The 18522-nt window shown below is 42.7% G+C and overlaps 1 protein-coding gene across 3 annotated transcripts in view; it reads left to right on the top strand.

Annotated features, from left to right (window-relative positions):
• PSTPIP2 (proline-serine-threonine phosphatase interacting protein 2) overlaps nt 1-18522 on the top strand; it is a 113277-nt gene that overhangs the window by 38684 nt on the left and 56071 nt on the right. For all 3 annotated transcript variants that reach the window (XM_070778988.1, XM_019986806.2, XM_070778989.1), the window contains exons 2-3: nt 4603-4703; nt 16751-16828. In XM_070778988.1, the coding sequence (XP_070635089.1) occupies nt 4603-4703; nt 16751-16828 (179 nt within the window). The remainder of the gene's footprint in view (nt 1-4602; nt 4704-16750; nt 16829-18522) is intronic.

The following is an 18522-nucleotide window of genomic DNA, read 5'->3' as shown; positions in this document are numbered from 1 at the left end:
ACATTCAGTGTTGACTTTTTAATCTCAGCTATTCTAGTGGGCACGAAGTAGATATCCTTGTGACTTTAATTTGAATTTCCCTGTCATGTTAAGCAACTTTTCATGAACTTTCTGGTCAAAGGAATATCTTTTATAAAGAGTTTATAAAGTTTAAGTATTATGCCCAGTTTTTACTGGATTGCTTATATCTTTATGATTAATTTGTTGAAGTTATTTGTATACACTGGTTACAAGTCCTTTGACAGACATATGTACTGTGATTATCTCCTTCCAGCATGCAGCTTGTCATTTACTTTTCTTAATAATCTCCTTTATGAACAGAGGCTTTTAATGTTGATTAAGTCCAACTTTTCTGTTTTTTTCTTTACCAGTATGTATTTTTGTCCTCTCCAGGAAATCTTTTCCTGCCCCAAGGCTTGAAAGGTATTTGCCTGTATCTATAAACCAAAGCTTTTTACTTTGGTTTTGCATCCGAGTCTGTGACCCATCTCTTACTAATGGTGTGTGCGTTAGTAAGACGTAATGTTACTAAACCTTTTAAGCATTAATTTCTGAATATTTTATATCTTTAATGCCATGTAAATCATGTTTAATTTTTTTGCTGCTGGTATATGGAAATGTAATTGACTTCTATGTATTGATCTTGTGCCCTGCAATATTGTTAAATGTATTAGCTTTAGTAATTTTGAGGGGTAAATTTCCTAAGATTTTCTGAGTACACAATCATGTTGTCTGAAAACATAGGCAGTTTTATTATTTCCTTTCCAACAAGTACGTTCTTTGTTTTTTTTTTCTTTCCTTATTTCCTCTTTATTAGAAGGAAAGTATTCAGTCTTTTGCCATTAAGTTGTTAGCTAGGTTTCTATAGATGCCCTTTGTCACAGTAAGGACATTGATAATTTGTGTTCTTTTCTTTCTGTTTCTCTTATTTTTTGATCAACCCAGCTGTAGGTTTTCTGATTTTATTAAACTTTTCAAGGGACTAACTTTTGGTTTCACTAATTTGCTTTATTGTTTGCCCATTTCTGTTTCATTGTGTTCTATTATTTTTATTTTCTTCCTTCTACTTACTGCAAACTTAAATTTGTTCTTCTTTTTGTGATTCCATAAAGTAAAAGTTTAGATCATTAATTTTAAAACCTTTTTTTCCCCCTTTTCTAATATTAACATTTGAAGCTACAAATTTCCCTATAAGCACTGTTTTTCTGCCTCTCATAAACTTTGATGTGTTGTTTTCTTCACCATCAGTTGGTTTGAAATATCTTTTGATTTCTAGTGTGAATCCAGTCTCTTTAAATGACTCAATTTAAATCTTATATCTTCTCCTTTCTGATGATCCTAATGTATTTTCTCTTTCCCACCTCATTTATTTTTTCTCTGGTGGGAAATAATATATATATTTTCTCTGGTGGGGGTGGTTTAGTCGCTAAGTTGTGTCCGCTTCTTGTGACACTATGCACTGTAGCCCATCAGGCTCCTGTGTCCATGGAATTTTCCAGGCAGGAATACTGGCTTGTCAGTTCCTTCTCCAAGATATTTTCTCTGTGTAGTCTTATATTCTGTCTCAGTCCCTAATTTTTTTATGCATACACATTTGTTTTGTGTCTGTGTCTTTTACTGACTCCCGAATGAACACTAAGGGACTCCATCTTTGTAACCTTTTTAAGTACCTTGTCTGAAGTTGGTATACAGTTAACAGATTTCTTAAGCCATTGATGTAGGATCTATTGTGGATGATGAAGTTTGGGTATAATCTAGATATACTTAAAGTTGACTAATTTTTTAAAAAATATTAACTAATAATGCAAAATAGTATGTAATCAGGGCTAAAGAAGAGGAATCATCATTAAACACACCAGGTACTCCTAAGAGGGAAGGGAGACTGTAGGATAAATTGTCTGAGGAGGACCTCAGAGAGGACTTGGGATTTGAATTGGCCCTGAAGTGAGGTGGGATTTAAGTGAAGAGGAGGAGATGCCATTCCCATGGTAGGAAAGTCCTGTGCAGTGGTCCTGGGGTATAAATGTACACTGCCCATTTGGAGGATGTGGAGAGAGCAGCACGGGAAGAGCTAGGGGAGAGAAGTCAGGATGCTGGAAAGCAGTATATGGGGTTACAGGCTCAGCACGTTCATTTCTGACAGCAAACCTGCTGTGTTATCTTGGTGCTCGTTGCTGCTTATGCAACTACATCTCTTCTTTCCTGCTTGGCCTTCTTATTCTGCACCTGCCAGTCAGGGCTTCTCAGCACTGCTTTCCGAGGAGCATGGGAAGGAGTTTCCAGGCCATATTTCCTGCCACTTTGCGCTTGGGCTTGGACACTCTTTGTTTTCTCTTGGAGATTTTCTTTCTTGGGAACCTCTGAAGTCCAGTCACTCCTCTGAAGCAGCAGTTCTGGTTTTTTAAGGCTGGTGGCCAGGAGGCCTGGTGATTTGGTTTGTTTCCAGGAAATCCTAGTCTAGCTCCACCCTCCCTACCCAGCTCAAAGAGTGTCCGCACCCTTAATTGAGAAAAAGGAAACCACCTTTTCCAAATGAATATCATAAAACAAAGAACCCAAGAGTACTTCCCTGGGAAGACCAAAGCACTTCTGACTTACAAATCAACATTGACATGGACCCTTTGTCCCCTACCCATTCATTCCCTCATTCCCTCAGGAGTCTTTGTTTTCAGTGTTCTAGTGCATCTGGCTGGGAACACAATAGGCATTTTCATCCCGCAGACTGTTACTGTAGACCTTTGGTGTGCATAATATTAAGCTAGATTTTTGGGGTGTGTGTGTGTGTGTGTGTGTCTGTAGGATCTGTCTAAGAAGAAGCTACAGGCACTTGGAGTGGAGTTGGGCCAGCAAGGCTACTCACAAGGAGGGGTGGCAAACAGCAGATTCAGGAGCTGGACAATCTGAGAGCCCAGAGGAAGAAGCATTAGGGCTACTCAGGGAAGGCTTCCAGAAATCCTGGGGCTGGAGGGTTTGGACCAAGACCAAGCATCGTCTTGGAGTTGCCATTGAGTACTGCACTCTGGGGGCAGTTAGAAGTCTCCCCTGCTGAGACACAAGAGTGTGTGTGGAGAAAGGAGGGTAGGGAAATGAAGCTTTTGTGGAAGCTATTTCTTTAGGCTTCCCAAGGCCTAAATCTATGCTGAAACAACAGCCAGAACCCATAGAACTAAGTGTATTTCTAACTAAGATTTATTTGTATGTCCATGTGTAAAATTTACTATACTTTCAATAATCCATTAAAAAAAAATGCAATGTGAGTTATAGCCAGTTAAGTTTCTGAATCCATATTGAAATCAGCCTCAGGCCTTGCTCTTGCTGGGTCTCTCTGGGACCCCTGTTTAGCCAGGCCATGAGGAGTTGCAGCAAATGGAAGAGAGAAATTCTGCTTCTCCAGTGTCCTGGACTGGGCAGGCAGGAGAGAGGAATCTTCAGGAGCCCCCTCACCCCCACCCCACCCCTCATTGGCAGAGAAGTACTTTCCTCAGCAGACGGAGGGTGGTGGGGCTGGGCTGGGGGTGGCTCAGTTTAAAGCTGCCCAGGACACACCAAAACACCACCTAACCAAGCTCTCTAAGGGCCTGGAGTCTAGATCAGACCACCTATTACATGTACGTGTGGAGTAGGAAGCAGGGAGCCAGCTGCAATAGGTGACACTTTAGCAGGTATTCTTCAGAGCTCCTGGTTTGTTGGTTTGGGGAGCTGAGGAGACTTTGATTTTTAAAAGACACTGCATCCAGGGCTACTGCTTTGGGAGACTTGGACAGCTTCCTCCAACCTCAGAGCACACAGTAGAGTAAAATGGGAATAAATGGCTCTCTCGATGGACAGGAGTTTGAGCAAGCTCTGGGAGTTGGTAACGGACAGGGAAGCCTGGCATGTTGCAGTCCATGGGGTCGCAAGAAGTCAGACATGACTGAGCAACGGAGCTGAACTGATTTGAAATGGCTCACTTAAAATGTAAAAAAAAAAAAAAATTCCTTTCCCCCAAACTGGGGCCAGGCCATCCGGGGCCTGCTGGCTGCTGGTCTTCCCTTCCTGCTACAGTGGGAAGCCGGCCCCTCCTACCTCTCCTGGGGCCTGGCTCAGTGATACCCTTGACCCTCAGACCAGGCTTCTTGGCCGCAGAAAGAGCTTTCAGGGTCAAGCTCTGAGACAAGGGGGAGGCCAGAGTGAATGCTGTGTAGCCCTCGTTACGAGGACCTGTGGCGTGAATGAGTTTCCCCCTGCAGGATGGAGCTCACTCAGCAGAAGGCTGGAGGGGGGCTCAGTTCCTGCTGCCTGCCTGGCCTGATCAGGGCATGGTGGGGACCCAGGGAGGGGCCCCGAGCCAGCCAGCTCCCTCGACCATGTGCCTCTCAATGTTCTGTCACTTCCTTCCTGTTTTGTGACCCAATAGTTTCATAATTCTAAAAAGTCTTCCACAGCTACACCAACTCTGAACTTCTGTTTTGTCCTTTTTGGTCACATGTGCGTTGGAGGTAAGCATCTCAAAAAGTCCCCGTGGCCGGCTTCCCCGGGTCCCCGCCACCCCGTCCTCGCTTTAGGCCTCGGGGCTGATGTCACCTGGTTCCCCATCTCACACAGTGTTGTTTTTCCCACCAGACTTCAGACATCCTCAGCACCATCGGCTATGACAGCATCGTCCAGCATCTGAACAATGGCCGCAAGAACTGCAAAGAGTTTGAAGACTTTTTAAAAGAAAGGTACCTGTCGTTTTTTTTTTCTCTGAAGACGCAGTGGGCAGAACGCTCCCACACCGACAAGGACAATCTACGGGTTGTGTTTGTTTTCAGTGGTTCACAAGGCCCGCTGCTGTATGTTACAGAATGATACCCAAGAAGTAAACGATGTCTTGGTCCTAAAGCTCTTAGGAACTCCAGGGAGAGATAAAGTTTATGAATGAAATGACAAACAAAATGTAACGAAGTGCTGTGCTCTGTGATACCCGTGATACTGAAGGACCTCATGGCAGAGGGGGAGATTGTGGAGGACTGGCTAAAACGGGGGGCAGCTTCATGGAGGAGGAGATCTCAAAGGGTCCCTCAACTCGAGGTGGCTTGGATGAGTGGAGGATCACAGGCGGACCGCAGGCTGGGCCTGTGAGGTGAAGGGAGACAGAGCCTGGTTCAGAGACCACTGAGCTGGGGGATCGGTGAGAAGGATGCAGAAGCAGGCCCCTCCAGATGGTGATGGGCTTGGAGGTCTGGGGGGCTCTGGCATGGTTTAGAGGATTCCCTCCCCTCCTCTTCCCTTCTCTTCCTTTCCTTTAAGATTAAAAACATTCTATACTTAATGGCTAAGTTAGTGAATATCTCATTCATCTGGAATCCTCCATTTCCCAGTGATTCTGGATGAAGGAGTGGTTTAGGGGGATTTTTGGCCAAAGATCTGGGTTGTTGCCAGGACCCAAACTGATGAACCTGTTCTGTTTGTAAGGCAGTGAGTGAGAGATCTGTAACTTGGAGGTACAGACAGCAAAATGTTTTCAATCAAATCTTTTATTTTCCACTCAAGAAGACTTTGCTGCTGTTTAGTCACTAAGTCATGTCCAACACTTTTGCGACCCCATGGACTGTAGCCCACCAGGCTCCTCTGTCCACTGGATTTACCAGGCAAGAATACTACAGTGGGTTGCCATTTCCTTCACCAGGGGATCTTGCCAACCCAGGGATCGAGCCTGCGTCTCCTGCATTGGAGGATTCTTTGCCGCTAAGCCACTAGGGAAGCCCAAGAGAACATTGTTTAGTAGCTAACTTGTATCCAACACTTTTGTGACCCCATGGACTATAGCCCACCAGGCTCCTCTGTCCGTGGGATTTCCCAGACAAGAATACTAGAGTGGGTTGCCATGCCCTCCTCCAGGAGAGAACATTAGGGTAACAAAGCTCATATTGGTTGCCCATGCTCTGATGGTGAGGCATCTCCCTCTTAAACTGTTTCAAAGGTCCCGGGGAGCTGAGCACTGACATACTGTGCGTCTCAGGAGAGGTGGACAGAGAAAGGTCTGTCCACTGTCAGGCTCCGTGGAGCTAGTCACTGTGCCTCCTTTGAGGGACCAGCCTCCATCTTCTACCCAAGCTGGTAGAAAGTGGTGATGCCGAGTTACAACTTTCCTTTCTCTTGGCAGGCACTGGAGGTTGGCTTCCTCCTTTCTTCAACAGAGCTCTGACAAAGTAGCAAACACACAAGAGATTCCCCACTGCACAGGGATAGAGATTTTAGAACATCCCTTGATTTTGTATTTCTCCTCCAGTAGGGCATCTATAAACTTTCTCCTAGAAGTGAAATAGCTCTGCCTCTCATACACAAAGGAGGTGTTGGCTACTGGTCAAAGCTTCTGCTGCCCAGGCAGGTCGAGTCAAAGATCCCCTGATACAACCAGGATGGTGGTGTGTATCAGTGGTGTCTGGATTTTTTTTTTTTTGACTGTACCCCTCAGTAACAAAAAATCATTCCCAGGTAGCTCAAACGGTAAAGAATCTGCCCGTAATGCCAAAGACTTGGGTTCGATCCCTGAGTCGGGAAGATCCCCTGGAGAAGGACATGGCAATCCACTCCAGTATTCTTACCTGCAGAATTCCTCGGACAGAGGAACCTGGTGGGCTACAGTCCGTGGGGTCACAAAGAGTCGGACACGACTGAGTGACTAACACACAGTAAGAAATAATTTTACACTGCCACCCCGTACACACATGCATAAAATAAAAGTTTGATTAAACATTAGCATCCTATTATTTTGTTCAGTTCTATTTAATTAAAAACTGCTGGTCATAATCCATTGAATTGATTTATGGTTTACAAATGGGTCATGATGACCCACGGTTTGAAAATCACAAGTCCAAACAGAACTCAAAAACTAAGATCTTCACAGAAAAATGTGGGTAAGAAGAGAAAGCATGTGCAAATTAAAAATTATTAAATATTTATGTGGTATTTCTAGTATATGGTCATCTTTCTTCAGAAGTTTCATAGCAAAAGAAGCCAGCCCCGTATCCACCGGTCTGGGAGCAGAATCTGCTGTCATCAGGTCAAGGTGTCAGATACATCTGCCCTGGGTGGGGGGCTTAAGGCCCCGGAGCAAGGGGGCTGCTGGCTTTGGGCCTCCTTTCCTGCTAGTATGCTTGCCAGAAGGAGACTGCTCCATCAAGGGCTGTTCATGGTTCTGTTCACTGTTCTGTTCATGGTTAACTCAGGAGGGGAGGTGCCATCCTCTTCAGCTTTGGGGGTCCAGCTTTTCTTTTTTGCTTGTCATAGGTGGGGGTGTGTATGGGGCCTGGGCCTCAGTCTGGGCCGTGGTCTGATATTGCTGAAACTCCCTCCTCGGGTCTTGAGCATTACTTTACTGAGCTGCCATAAATTTCAGGTGGAACCCTGGGATGTTTGGTATTCCTATGGACTAGAGAAAAAAACACACAAAGGGAAAAGATAACAGCAGTTTGTCGTGTATTATTTATTATTTTATCCCTGGATTGGGAAGATCCCCTGGAGGAGGGCATGGCAACCCACTCCAGTATTCTTACTTGGAGAACCCCATGGACAGAGGAGCCTGATGGGTCCATAGGGTCATAAAGAGTCAGACAGGACTGAAGTGACTTAGCATGCACACACATTTGTTATTTTTGTTCATGAAGTGTGAAAGTGAAACTGTTATTTGCTCAGTGTCATGAGGCGTAATCACATACATTTATAACATATCTATGATATGGGACTAAATATGCCCTATATCTAAGGTGGTGGCCTTCTATGCCCCCAAAATGTTGAAGCCCCACCATGAACCTCTCTGGAATTTCTGGTAGGTGGCTCTACCTGCCCAGGGGCAGCAAGGGGTAGGGAGAGATACTGCACTCCCCGGGGGACCTCCCTCTCCCCCTCTCTCAGATGCAGCTGGGACTGGGTCCCTCCATGCTGTTTCAACCTGCATCTTGGAAGCTACGAAGTCCTTGTCCTTGGTTGTACCAGATGGATTGCAGTAAATCCGTCTACACTCGTTTGCGCATGGACAGAACAGAGGCATGTCACACACTCCTCTGGAGTGGGCAGGAATGCTACCTTTCCTGATCTATATTGCCAATCCGGGGGCTGTGTCTCAGTGTGTGCCCTGTAGCTAACAAGTCCCCAGTAAGTCCCAGTAAGTCCTGGATGACTTACTGTAACACAGCAAATAAGTAACAAAGCAGGGAAACAATGTATCCAGTAAATTATAAACTGCCTTATCTTCTATCAGTGATGATATAGTTGATGACAACCACAACCAACCTCTGAACAGCCACAAAATAACAAATCACACATTGAACACTTGCTGTGTGTTGCTCTCAGAGTTTTGTCTCAGGATCTTTTTATAATTGGGGTTTACAGATCCCTTTGAAATGGCCTCCTTTGACACAGTCAACTGCCTAAGGTATTATTATTTCCATTTTCTTTGCATGAAAATGCAGCTTTTTGAGATAAGATTGGATAAGTAACTTACCATGGGAACCTAGAAAGTCACAGAATCCAGAACAGCTCCAGAGGCTTCTCACGCAGACCCTGTGTTGATGACTTACCCACCGCAGGCAGAAGGGCAGGTGATTTCCAGGAGGCTGAGCTTGTTCTCAGCACAGAGGTTTCTCTCCCTCCCTTTTCCTTCTGTTTCGTATTCTCACTCACCACACCCACTCCATCTATCCCAGCCAGAGAGATTATTAGTGAGTGTGTTTTGGATGTCTCTGCCTCTCCATCTTTACTCCATATTTCCCCACCTAGAATATTCTCTTTTTTCTGCGACTCCTAAGTAGACTCTCCCCATCCTTCAAAGTCCAGGTCAAATTTCCTTCTCCTCTTCTTCTTCTTTTTTTTTTTTTTTCCTTTAAAGGCAGCATTCTACATAACACTCCAGCCTGAGATCTTCCACTGGCTGGCAATTAAAATGAGCCTGTCTTATCTCTGGTAGCCCAAGCTTATGGACTCTCCTGCCCCTGAAACCCTTGATGGGGCCAGACATTATGTACTGAGCTCCTGATACGAGCAGGAAATGAGAAATATGAAAATGAGTATAGGGGATTCCCCCGCAGTCCAGTGGTTAATAATCTGTCTTCCAATGCAGGGGATGTGGGTTCTTCCATCCCTGTTCAAGGAATTAAGATCACACATGCTGTGGGCAACTAAACCCATGTGCCACAACTCCTGAGCCTGCATACTCTAGATAGAGTCTGTTCTCAGCAACAGAAAAAGCCTGCATACCTCAGTGAGAAACCCTTGAGCCGCAACAAGAGAAGCTTGTGTGCTGCAACTAGAGAAACCCTACGGGCTGCAACAAAGAGCCCAGGGGCCTCAATGGAGACCCAGCGCAGCAAAAATTTTTTAAAAATGAGGATAATCCTGCTGCAGAGGGTGGCTAAGGTGACTCAATGAGATTATATCCATAGTTGCCATTTATTGAAGGTGTATTAGTTATAATGGACAGAGGAGCCTCGTGGGCTACAATCCATGGGGTCACAAAGAGTCAGCCACGACTGAGCGACTGCACAACAATAACTATTAGTTATAAGCTCCAACATTATTTAAATATATAATCTCATTTAATTCTCAAAATACCCCTGTATAGCAAGTTTTATCATCATTATTTTACAAGTGAAGAAGCAGAGATTCACAGATGTTATGTAACTTGCCTAAAATCAGACAGGTAATGAGGGTTAGATCTGATTTCAAACCTAGGAAAGTTGGACCCTGGAATCTGTGCTGTTAACTGCTTCAGCATGCCAAGTATAGTACCTGGTACAGAGTAAGTGGTGGGTGAACGGTACCCATTACTAATATTGTTATATTAAGCCTAGAAGGTAGATAGAGAATATATCATCAAGTCTGTTTTACAGATGAGAAAGCTGAGGTTCAGTGGGGGTTTAAATGACTTGTCCAAGATTATGAAAGCAGTAAATAATAGAGCCAGGACTTCTTGACCCCACATCTAATTTTTTTTTTGCACTTTATTTTGTGGTCTCCTAAGAATGTTATGCATATATTCTTTGAAAAGAGGTTTCTCTGGGAACTGGGTGGTCAGATTAGCCCTCTTAACTGTGTGTCACAACATGACGCTGAGTGGGGAGGAGGGAAGTGTGCTTGTGGAACCACTTTGTGTGTGAAATTAGCAGCTGTAAGTATGGACTGGGGGATCCTAGCCACAGTGCTTTGGGCTCTGGGCTCCTTCCACAAGCTCCTGTACTCCCCCTGTTCTTTTTCAGGGAGAAGTCAACATATCTTGATTACAGCTCTCCTTCTGGGGTCCTCACTGTGGGCCAGCCATCTCTCAGGATGGGTTTGAGAATGATAGATTGCCAAGGTGGGCGTGATGAGTTCCCTTAGATGTTAGCTTCTCATGGTCAAGTTATAGCCAAACCGTTATTACTATATGAGTTTCCTAGGGCTGCTGTAGCAAATCACCATCAATTGGGAGGCTTTAGACAACGGAAATGTATTCTCTCCTAATTCTCAAGGCCAGAAGTCCAAAGTCAGGGTGTGCAGGCTCATGTGCTCATAAAGGCTCTAGTAGAGAGACTGTGTCTTTTTCTTAGCTTCTTGTGGTGAATGAATCCTTGGTTTGCAGCCTCTAACTCCAGTCTCTCCTATCATCACATGTCATTCTTCTCCTGTGTCTTCCTGTCATCTTCATATTGAATTAAGTGAAAGTGAAAGTTGCTCAGACGTGTCCAACTCTTTGTGACCCCTTGGACTATACAGTCCTGGGAATTCTCTAGGCCAGAATACGGGGGTGAGTAGCCTTTACCTTTCTCCAGGGGACCTTCCCAACCCAGGGATCGAACCCAGGTCTCCCACATTGCAGGCGGATTCTTTACCAGCTGAGCCACAAGCGAAGCCCTCTTCTGTTACGTATATATTATTTTGTACATTTTTATTATGGCCCTTGTTACGTAAACCTCATATTCAGATGAAAGCACTGGTTTATATTCCCTGCTGTCCCTCACCCATGCGCTCTTCTAGGCAGGCCTCATATTTCGGTCACCTCTATGTTCTCCCAGTCTGATGCCTGGCACATAGTAGATGTTCAGTAAATGACAAATTAATGAGCAGATGAGAGGGAAATTTTGGATAGTTGGTAGGAGGGTGATCTAGATAAAGCCTACTTATTTGGGTGTGAATTTTGCAAAGTCCTAGTGATTCCTTCATTGGCTGCAGATCCCTGGACGCCACCGCTTCCCATTGGCAGTGTTTCTCAGTGGTTGTTCACCTGATTTCATGTAGATGAAGTTGTAGTCTCATTTTTATCAAAGCTCCTTGTTTTCTTCAAAGAGCACACTGTTGTGCCTGCTGGAACTCATTACCGTCATCATTCAGTATCCGTGGGGGATTTTCCAGGACCCCCCAAGATCCACAGCTGCTCAAGTCTTGTATAAAATGGGGTACTATTTGCATATAACTTACGTACACCCCCCTGGATACTTGAAGTCATCTCTGCTGCTGCTGCTGCTCTAAGTCGCTTCAGTCGTGTCCGACTCTGTGCGACCCCATAGACAGCAGCCCACTAGGCTCCTCTGTCCCTGGGATTCTCCAGGCAAGAACACTGGAGTGGGTTGCCATTTCCTTCTCCAATGCATGAAAGTGAAAAGTGAAAGGGAAGGCGCTCAGTCGTGCCCGACCTTTAGCGACCCCATAGCCTGGAGCCTGGTTACTTATAATACCTAATCCAATGTAAATGCTATGCAAATAGTTGCCAGTATGAGCAAATTCAAGTGTTGCTTTTTGAAACTTTCTGGAATTTTTCCCCCAAATAGTTTTCTTCCTCAGTTGGTTGAATCTGTGAATGTGGAATCTGCAGTTGCAGAATCCAAGGTTGTAGAGGGCTGACTATACTTGTCAGATTCTAGGACTCTCCATGAGGATCAGATGCTGTCTGAGGTGAGTTCAGATTCCTGGTGCCTTAGTGCTATAAGAAAGGAATTGAGTAAATTCTGCTCCTGGAACCACAAAGGATTGTCAAGAAATCTTCAGGATATAATTCGGAAAAGATAAAATATATGTACTTTATATAAGTATTTTTAATGAAAATAGCCTTAATTCCTTTTTACATGTAAAAATACTAAATGTTCATTGAAGAGGATTATAAAGAGCCTCATCCAGGTTAAGTTATTTAATTAATGAAAGAATACTTCAAGTATCTAGGAAGGGAAACAAGCCAAATTCCCAAAACAGGAATGGACAGCAGGGAAACTGGATCGCCTTGGTCTTCTCTTCAATGACAGAAGCCAATGGAACAAGTTTAACAGAGTTCTGAGGGAAAGTTTTAGATCATGCATTACACCAGCAAGGGTATCATTTAAATATAAACGCCACACCATCATCAAAAAGTCTACAAATAATAAATGTTGGAGAGAGTGTGCAGAGAAAGGCATTCTCACACACTGTTGGTGGGAATGTAAATTGGTGCAGGTACTATGAAGAACAGTATGGAGGTTCCTTAAAAATCTAAAAATACTGTGTGATCCAGCAGTCCCCTTCCTGAGCATATATCCAGAAAAGATGAAAACTCTAATTTGAAAAGACACATGCACCCCAGGGTTCATTGCAGCACAATTTACAATAGCCAAGACATGGAAGCAACCTAAATGTCCTTTGACAGATGAATGAATGAAGAATATATGGTACATACACAAATGGAATACCATTCAGCCATAAAAAAGAATGAAATAATGCCTTTTGCAGCCACATGGATGGACCTAGAGATTATCACAGTAAGTGAAGTAAGAGAAAGACGGATATTCTATGATATCACTTACATGTGGAATCTTAAAAAATATGATACTAATGAGCCTATTTACAAAATAGAAACAGACTCAGAAACAGACATAGAAAACAAACTTAAGGTTACCGAAAGAGAAAGGTGGGGAAAAGGCAGGGAAGAAGATAAATTGGAAGTATGAGGTTAATAGTTATGTATTACTATTTATAGAATAGATAAACAACAGTCAGCTCCTATATAGCACAGGGAACTATATTCAGTATCTTGTAATAACCTGTAATGGAAAAGAATCCGCAAAATAATATATAGGTAGATGTATAACTAAATCACTTTGCTGTATGCCTGAAACTGATACAACATGGTAGATCAACTGTGCCTCAATAAAAAAATAATAGTTTCAAATATGAAGGCCATAGGTAGATGGCCTCAAATATGAAAGAACTCAGGAAATACTGATGCCCTCCCTTCTGAGCCATTTTGGTGAAAGATCATGAATTGATGAAATCCAGCCAACCAAGAAATGAACCAGAATACAAATCTTAGGGATGGAAAAGGTATGGTAACAGGACTGGTAGTCAGCATCGCATTTATTTTAATAGAGTTAAGACAAAACAACTAGGGGAATCATGATTGGAGAACAGTGTGTGTTATAGATGCAAATTAAGTAAAAATAATGTAAAATTATTGAGAAGGAGATGGAGGTACAGTAGGGCTAGTCCTTTCACCACAGGCTGTCAAGTGTCTGAAACTAAGACTGAAATAGATCATTAAAACATTTTAATGTCTCAGTCCCCTTATTTTCATAAACTCCTTTTTAACTTTGGAAGGGTCTTTTAGGAATTAATTTTTCCTGTGCTAGAGAAACAATCATTTGAAATTCAGCAATTCCTTCAGCTTCCTTTCAGTTTCCTTTTCTTCTGTGAAATTTAGCTAAAATTAGGCTTGATATTTTATTTTTATATTATGTTATTTATTTTTAAAATTTTTGCTGTGCTGGGTCTTTGTGGTGGTGCATGGGCTTTCTACTAGTTGCAGTGTGCAAGGGCGTCTCCTGTGGTGGAACATGGGATCTAGCGTGCGCAGGCTCAGTAGTTACGGTCTGCAGCCTCTCTAGTTGAGGTGTGTGGGCTCCGTAGCCGCGGCATATGCGCTCAATTGCCCCGCAGCGTGCGGAATCTTAGTTCCCTGAGCAGGGATTGTACCCATATCCCCTGCATTGGAAGGCAAATTCTTAACCCGTGGACCACCACGGAAGTCCCAGTACTTTATTTTTAAATAGTGTATAGAATATAGCTTTTAGAACTGATGCTTTTGAACTGTGGTGTTGGAGAAGACTCTTGAGAGCCCCTTGGACTGCAAGGAAATCCAACCAGTCCATCCTAAAGGAAATTAGTCCTGAATATTCATTGGAAGGACTGATGTTAAAGCTGAAACTCCAGTACGTTGGGTACCTAGTAAGAACTGACTCCTTGGAAAAGACCCTGATGCTGGGAAAGATTGAAGGCAGGAGGAGAAGGGCATGATAGAGGATGAGATGGTTGGATGGCATCACCAACTCAATGGACATGAGTTTGAGTAAGCTCCGGGAGTTGGTGATGGCCAGGGAAGCCTGGAGTGCTGCAGTCCATGGGGTTGCAAAGAGTTGGACACGACTGAACAACTGAACTGAACTGATAGAATATAGTCTCATTCTTTTAAAATTACTCATGCCTATCTGTCCATCCATCCTGCTTGCATATCTGTGTAAGGGAATGCCCATTACAATCATCACCGAATGTTAATACTAATTATTTTAGTTGGTGGATTTTGGACAGTTTGTTGCTTTCTTCTTTGTATTTTTCTTTTTGCTTATTTTTGAACAGTGAGCATGTATCATTTTAATAAAGTGGATAAGGTTATTATTTAGAAAAGACAGATGAGAGTGGGAGAAACTATATAACATGTAAGAATAAAAATTGATATGTATAATATATGAAGAACTTCTACAAAACAATAGGAAAAAGGTAAAATGTTCAGTTAAAAAATTGGGATGATATGCCTATGTAACTCATAAAATAACATATAGAAATAAATATATAAAATGCATAATCACTGAAATCAAGGAAAAGTAAATTTAAATGAGACCTTTTTTTCAAACCTCTCTTACTAAAGTCTAGTGAGGACTGATAATATACAGTGTTGGGGAGGGCTTCTGGGAATGGGAGTGCTTGCACACTTTTGGTGAAAATATAAATTGAGAAGGCTCTTTTGGAGGGCAATTCAACACTGTTTTCCAACATTTAAAAGATATATTCTTCTGATCTAGTAAATCCACTTTCTCAGAAGTCCTAGCTTAGCTAGAGAAACATTCTCAGGGATGCCCATGAATATCTGCCTGAGGATGTTCATTTAACTCTTCTTAGCAGTAGTGAAAAGCAAACCAATTAGGGTGACCTTGAACTGTGGAAGATGCCTAATTATGAACATGGTAGTTGGCATGTACTGATAAAAAAGATCTATGTGACAGATCTATTACTAGGTGAAAAACAGAACAGCAAATAATACAATGACCTCAGTTATATAACTAGAAAAAGCTGTGTGTTTGTGAGAGATGACTATGGAAATGCAGAGAAAGACTGGGAGGATACACAGCAGTCTTAGCAGTGGCTCCTCCTGGGGAGGGGCATGGGGTTGGGGGAGAGCATGAAGGGAGGCGTTTGTGTTTTATTTCATATGACTTTGTGTTGTTTGAATCTTTTGCTGTGAGAATGTATTCATATAATATTTAAAAAATTTTTTTAACTTGGGTATATGAACCTAAAGATCCATAACTTGATAGTAGGATTTAGATAAAACTGGGGCTGGGACACAAAGTGGAAATGGTGACAGAGGCCGTGGGGAGCAGGAAAGGGGGAAAGGGGATATTTTGTGCTTTAGACAGACCCATAATACCACACCAAGTAACAGCGTTCCTGTGAGACATGCTGACTGCAGGGTTTCTGTTGTGAAATTCTCATCTCCTTGGTACAGTTTAGCTACATATTTGAATTGACCGTGAACAGAGAACTCTAAGGGCTTCCCTGTGGCATAGCTGGTAAAGAATCTGCCCACAATGCGGGAGACCTGGGTTCGATTCCTGGGTTGGGAAGATCCCCTGGAGAAGGGAAAGGCTACCTACTCTAGTATTCTGGCCTAGAGAATTCTATGGACTGTATAGCCCATGTGGCCACAAAGAGTCAGACACAACTGAGCAACTTTCACAACATAACATGTCCTTTAATAGGTGAACAAATAAACAAACTGTAGTACAGCTTTACCATGGAATATCATTCATCAATAAGAAGAAATGGGCTATCCAGCCACAAAAGGACATGGGAGAATCTTAAAAGCATATTGCTAAGTAAAAGAAGTCAGTCTGAAAAAGCTACATACCATGTGATTCCAACTATGTGACATTCTGGAAAAAACAGAACTATGGAGACAATAAAAAGGAGAACTCTATGGGGCTTCCCTGTTGGCTCAGTCAGTAAAGAATCTGCCTGTAATGCAGGAGACCTCTTAGGTTGGTAAAAGGATACTCATAGAGAAGATGGGAGGGGTGGGCCTAAGGAGTGCAGCATTTGACGGAAGTATCTTTTACTCCACTTAAAATGTATATATTTCATATCTGTATAGATTTGTGTAGACTATAAACATATATATGTGTATATATATACACACATATATAGGTATATACATCTTTTTGGATCAGAGTTTTGAAAATTATTCTGTAATGTAGTAACCTGTGCTGGTCAAGGAACTGTACTTGGTTTGGCCTTAATTATTCATGCTATAGACTTTTTGCTGGAGAAGAACACTGTAGAGATGGAGGTCACTGGTCTTTTACAATTCTTCCTGGTTCTGTAGTAGGAGTTTCACATTTTAGAGAATTGTGAGCTTCTATGTAAAAGGTGCAGTTTTGCCTTCAAGGGAAGTGCCATGTGTCATAAATAAGAATCAGCCCTGAGAAGGACTCAGAACTCTCTCTCCTGTTCTCCTTAGGGCATCAATTGAAGAGAAATATGGCAAAGATCTGCTCAGCCTCGCTAGGAAGAAGCCATGTGGACAGTCTGAGACCAAGTAGGTTCCATGTTTCTTTCTGGTTTCCAGGTTGTCTGATACCACTCAGGAGCCCCGTCACTTCATCAGACAGACCTGGCCAGTAGGGTGAAATGTGTTGGGTGAAAAAAATGTTTACTTTTTTTCTTATTTCTAGTTGTGAAAAACAGAAATACAGAAAGAAATCTAAAATGAACTATGAAGCCATAACTCAATATTTTCTAAATTTTCCTTTGAAGTCCTTTTCTGTGTATACTTTTTATAGGTAGAATTATGCATAATTTTATGCTAGAAATTCAGTAGAGTGTATTATTGTTTTGTATATATATTTGTATATGTGTACATATTGTATGAAACACATAGTTTGTAATTGTTACGAGAGACTGTCTTTGCATCATTTCATAGTTCTCACCATTGATGTGAGGATTCTGTACCTCGACTATTCATTCTTCCATCATTCATTGAACACTCTTGAGGATACAGAGATGTCCAGACATGGTGCCTGCTTTGGGAACACATTCCCTCATTTGCAAGGCTGACTTGGGCAATCATATGGGATCGCAAATGTAGATGGGCTTCAGAACCGGTTTACTATCTTTGTGTTGATATGTCATGTCTGACTCTGTGTGACCCCATGGACTGTAGCCTGCCAGGCTCCCCTGTCCGTGGGATTCTCCAGGCAAGAATACTGGAGTAGGTAGCCCTTTTTTTCTCCAGGGATCCTCCCGACGCAGGGATCAAACCCACATCTCTTGCATTTCCTTCATTACCAGGAGGATTCTTACTCTTTGCTGTCACTGTTTGAAATTCTTAGTGATTTATAAACAAAGAATGGCACATTTTTGTTTTGCAGTGGGCCTCACAAATTATGTAGATATTCCTATGCACGTGGAAACTTCTAGATTCCTTCCATACGTAGCATACTGAGGGAGACTTGGGGAAAATAGTTTAGGCAGACCTTTGCAGATCTCTGCAGATGTAATCGTACCTCATGCTGTCGTGCACACTGTTTTGTGCTGTAGACAGCGGCAAACCTGCCTTGAGGTCTGTGTCTGCTCAGAGGCAGTATTGGGGCAGACAAGACATTGCCCTTCCCTTTCTCTTCTCTTGATCCTAAGACACGTACACCTGCACCCGCACACCCACTCATCCCAGGTTGCAAAGTACTGGATTACGGAAGAGGAGGAAAACATTGGGAGATATTCAAAGTATTAATAGTTACACAAGTCTTAAAAAGGGGCCGCTGCATCTGTGGCTCAGTCAGTGGTAAGGAATCTGCCTGCCCATGCAGGAGACTCTGGTTCAATCCCGGGATCGGGAGGATCCCCTGGAGAAGGGAAGGGCAACCCACTCCAGTATTCATGCCTGGAGAATTCCATGGACAGAGAAGCCTGGCGAGCTACAGTCCATGGGCTCACAAAGAGCTGGACCCAACTGAGCAACTGAGCATGCTGCAAGCCTTAAAAAATATGTTACCCTCAGACATAGGACATTAGTACATGGAGAATTTTTTGTTGATTATATTATTTGATTATATTATTTATCTTTCTGATGTTTTAAATGTAAAAACACACTGAAAATTAAAAAGGCAAACATAATGAATGGCTGTGAATCCATCACTTAAACTTAACAATTATTCATACACATCATATTTTCTTAATGTAATTTTTTTATGAATTTAAATCTGGAGTCAACTAGATTTTATTAGTAATTAG

Source organism: Bos indicus, chromosome 24 (assembly GCF_029378745.1).
Source record: "Bos indicus isolate NIAB-ARS_2022 breed Sahiwal x Tharparkar chromosome 24, NIAB-ARS_B.indTharparkar_mat_pri_1.0, whole genome shotgun sequence".
Classification (NCBI taxonomy): Eukaryota; Metazoa; Chordata; class Mammalia; order Artiodactyla; family Bovidae; genus Bos; species Bos indicus.
This window is presented reverse-complemented; position numbering and strand designations above follow the sequence as displayed.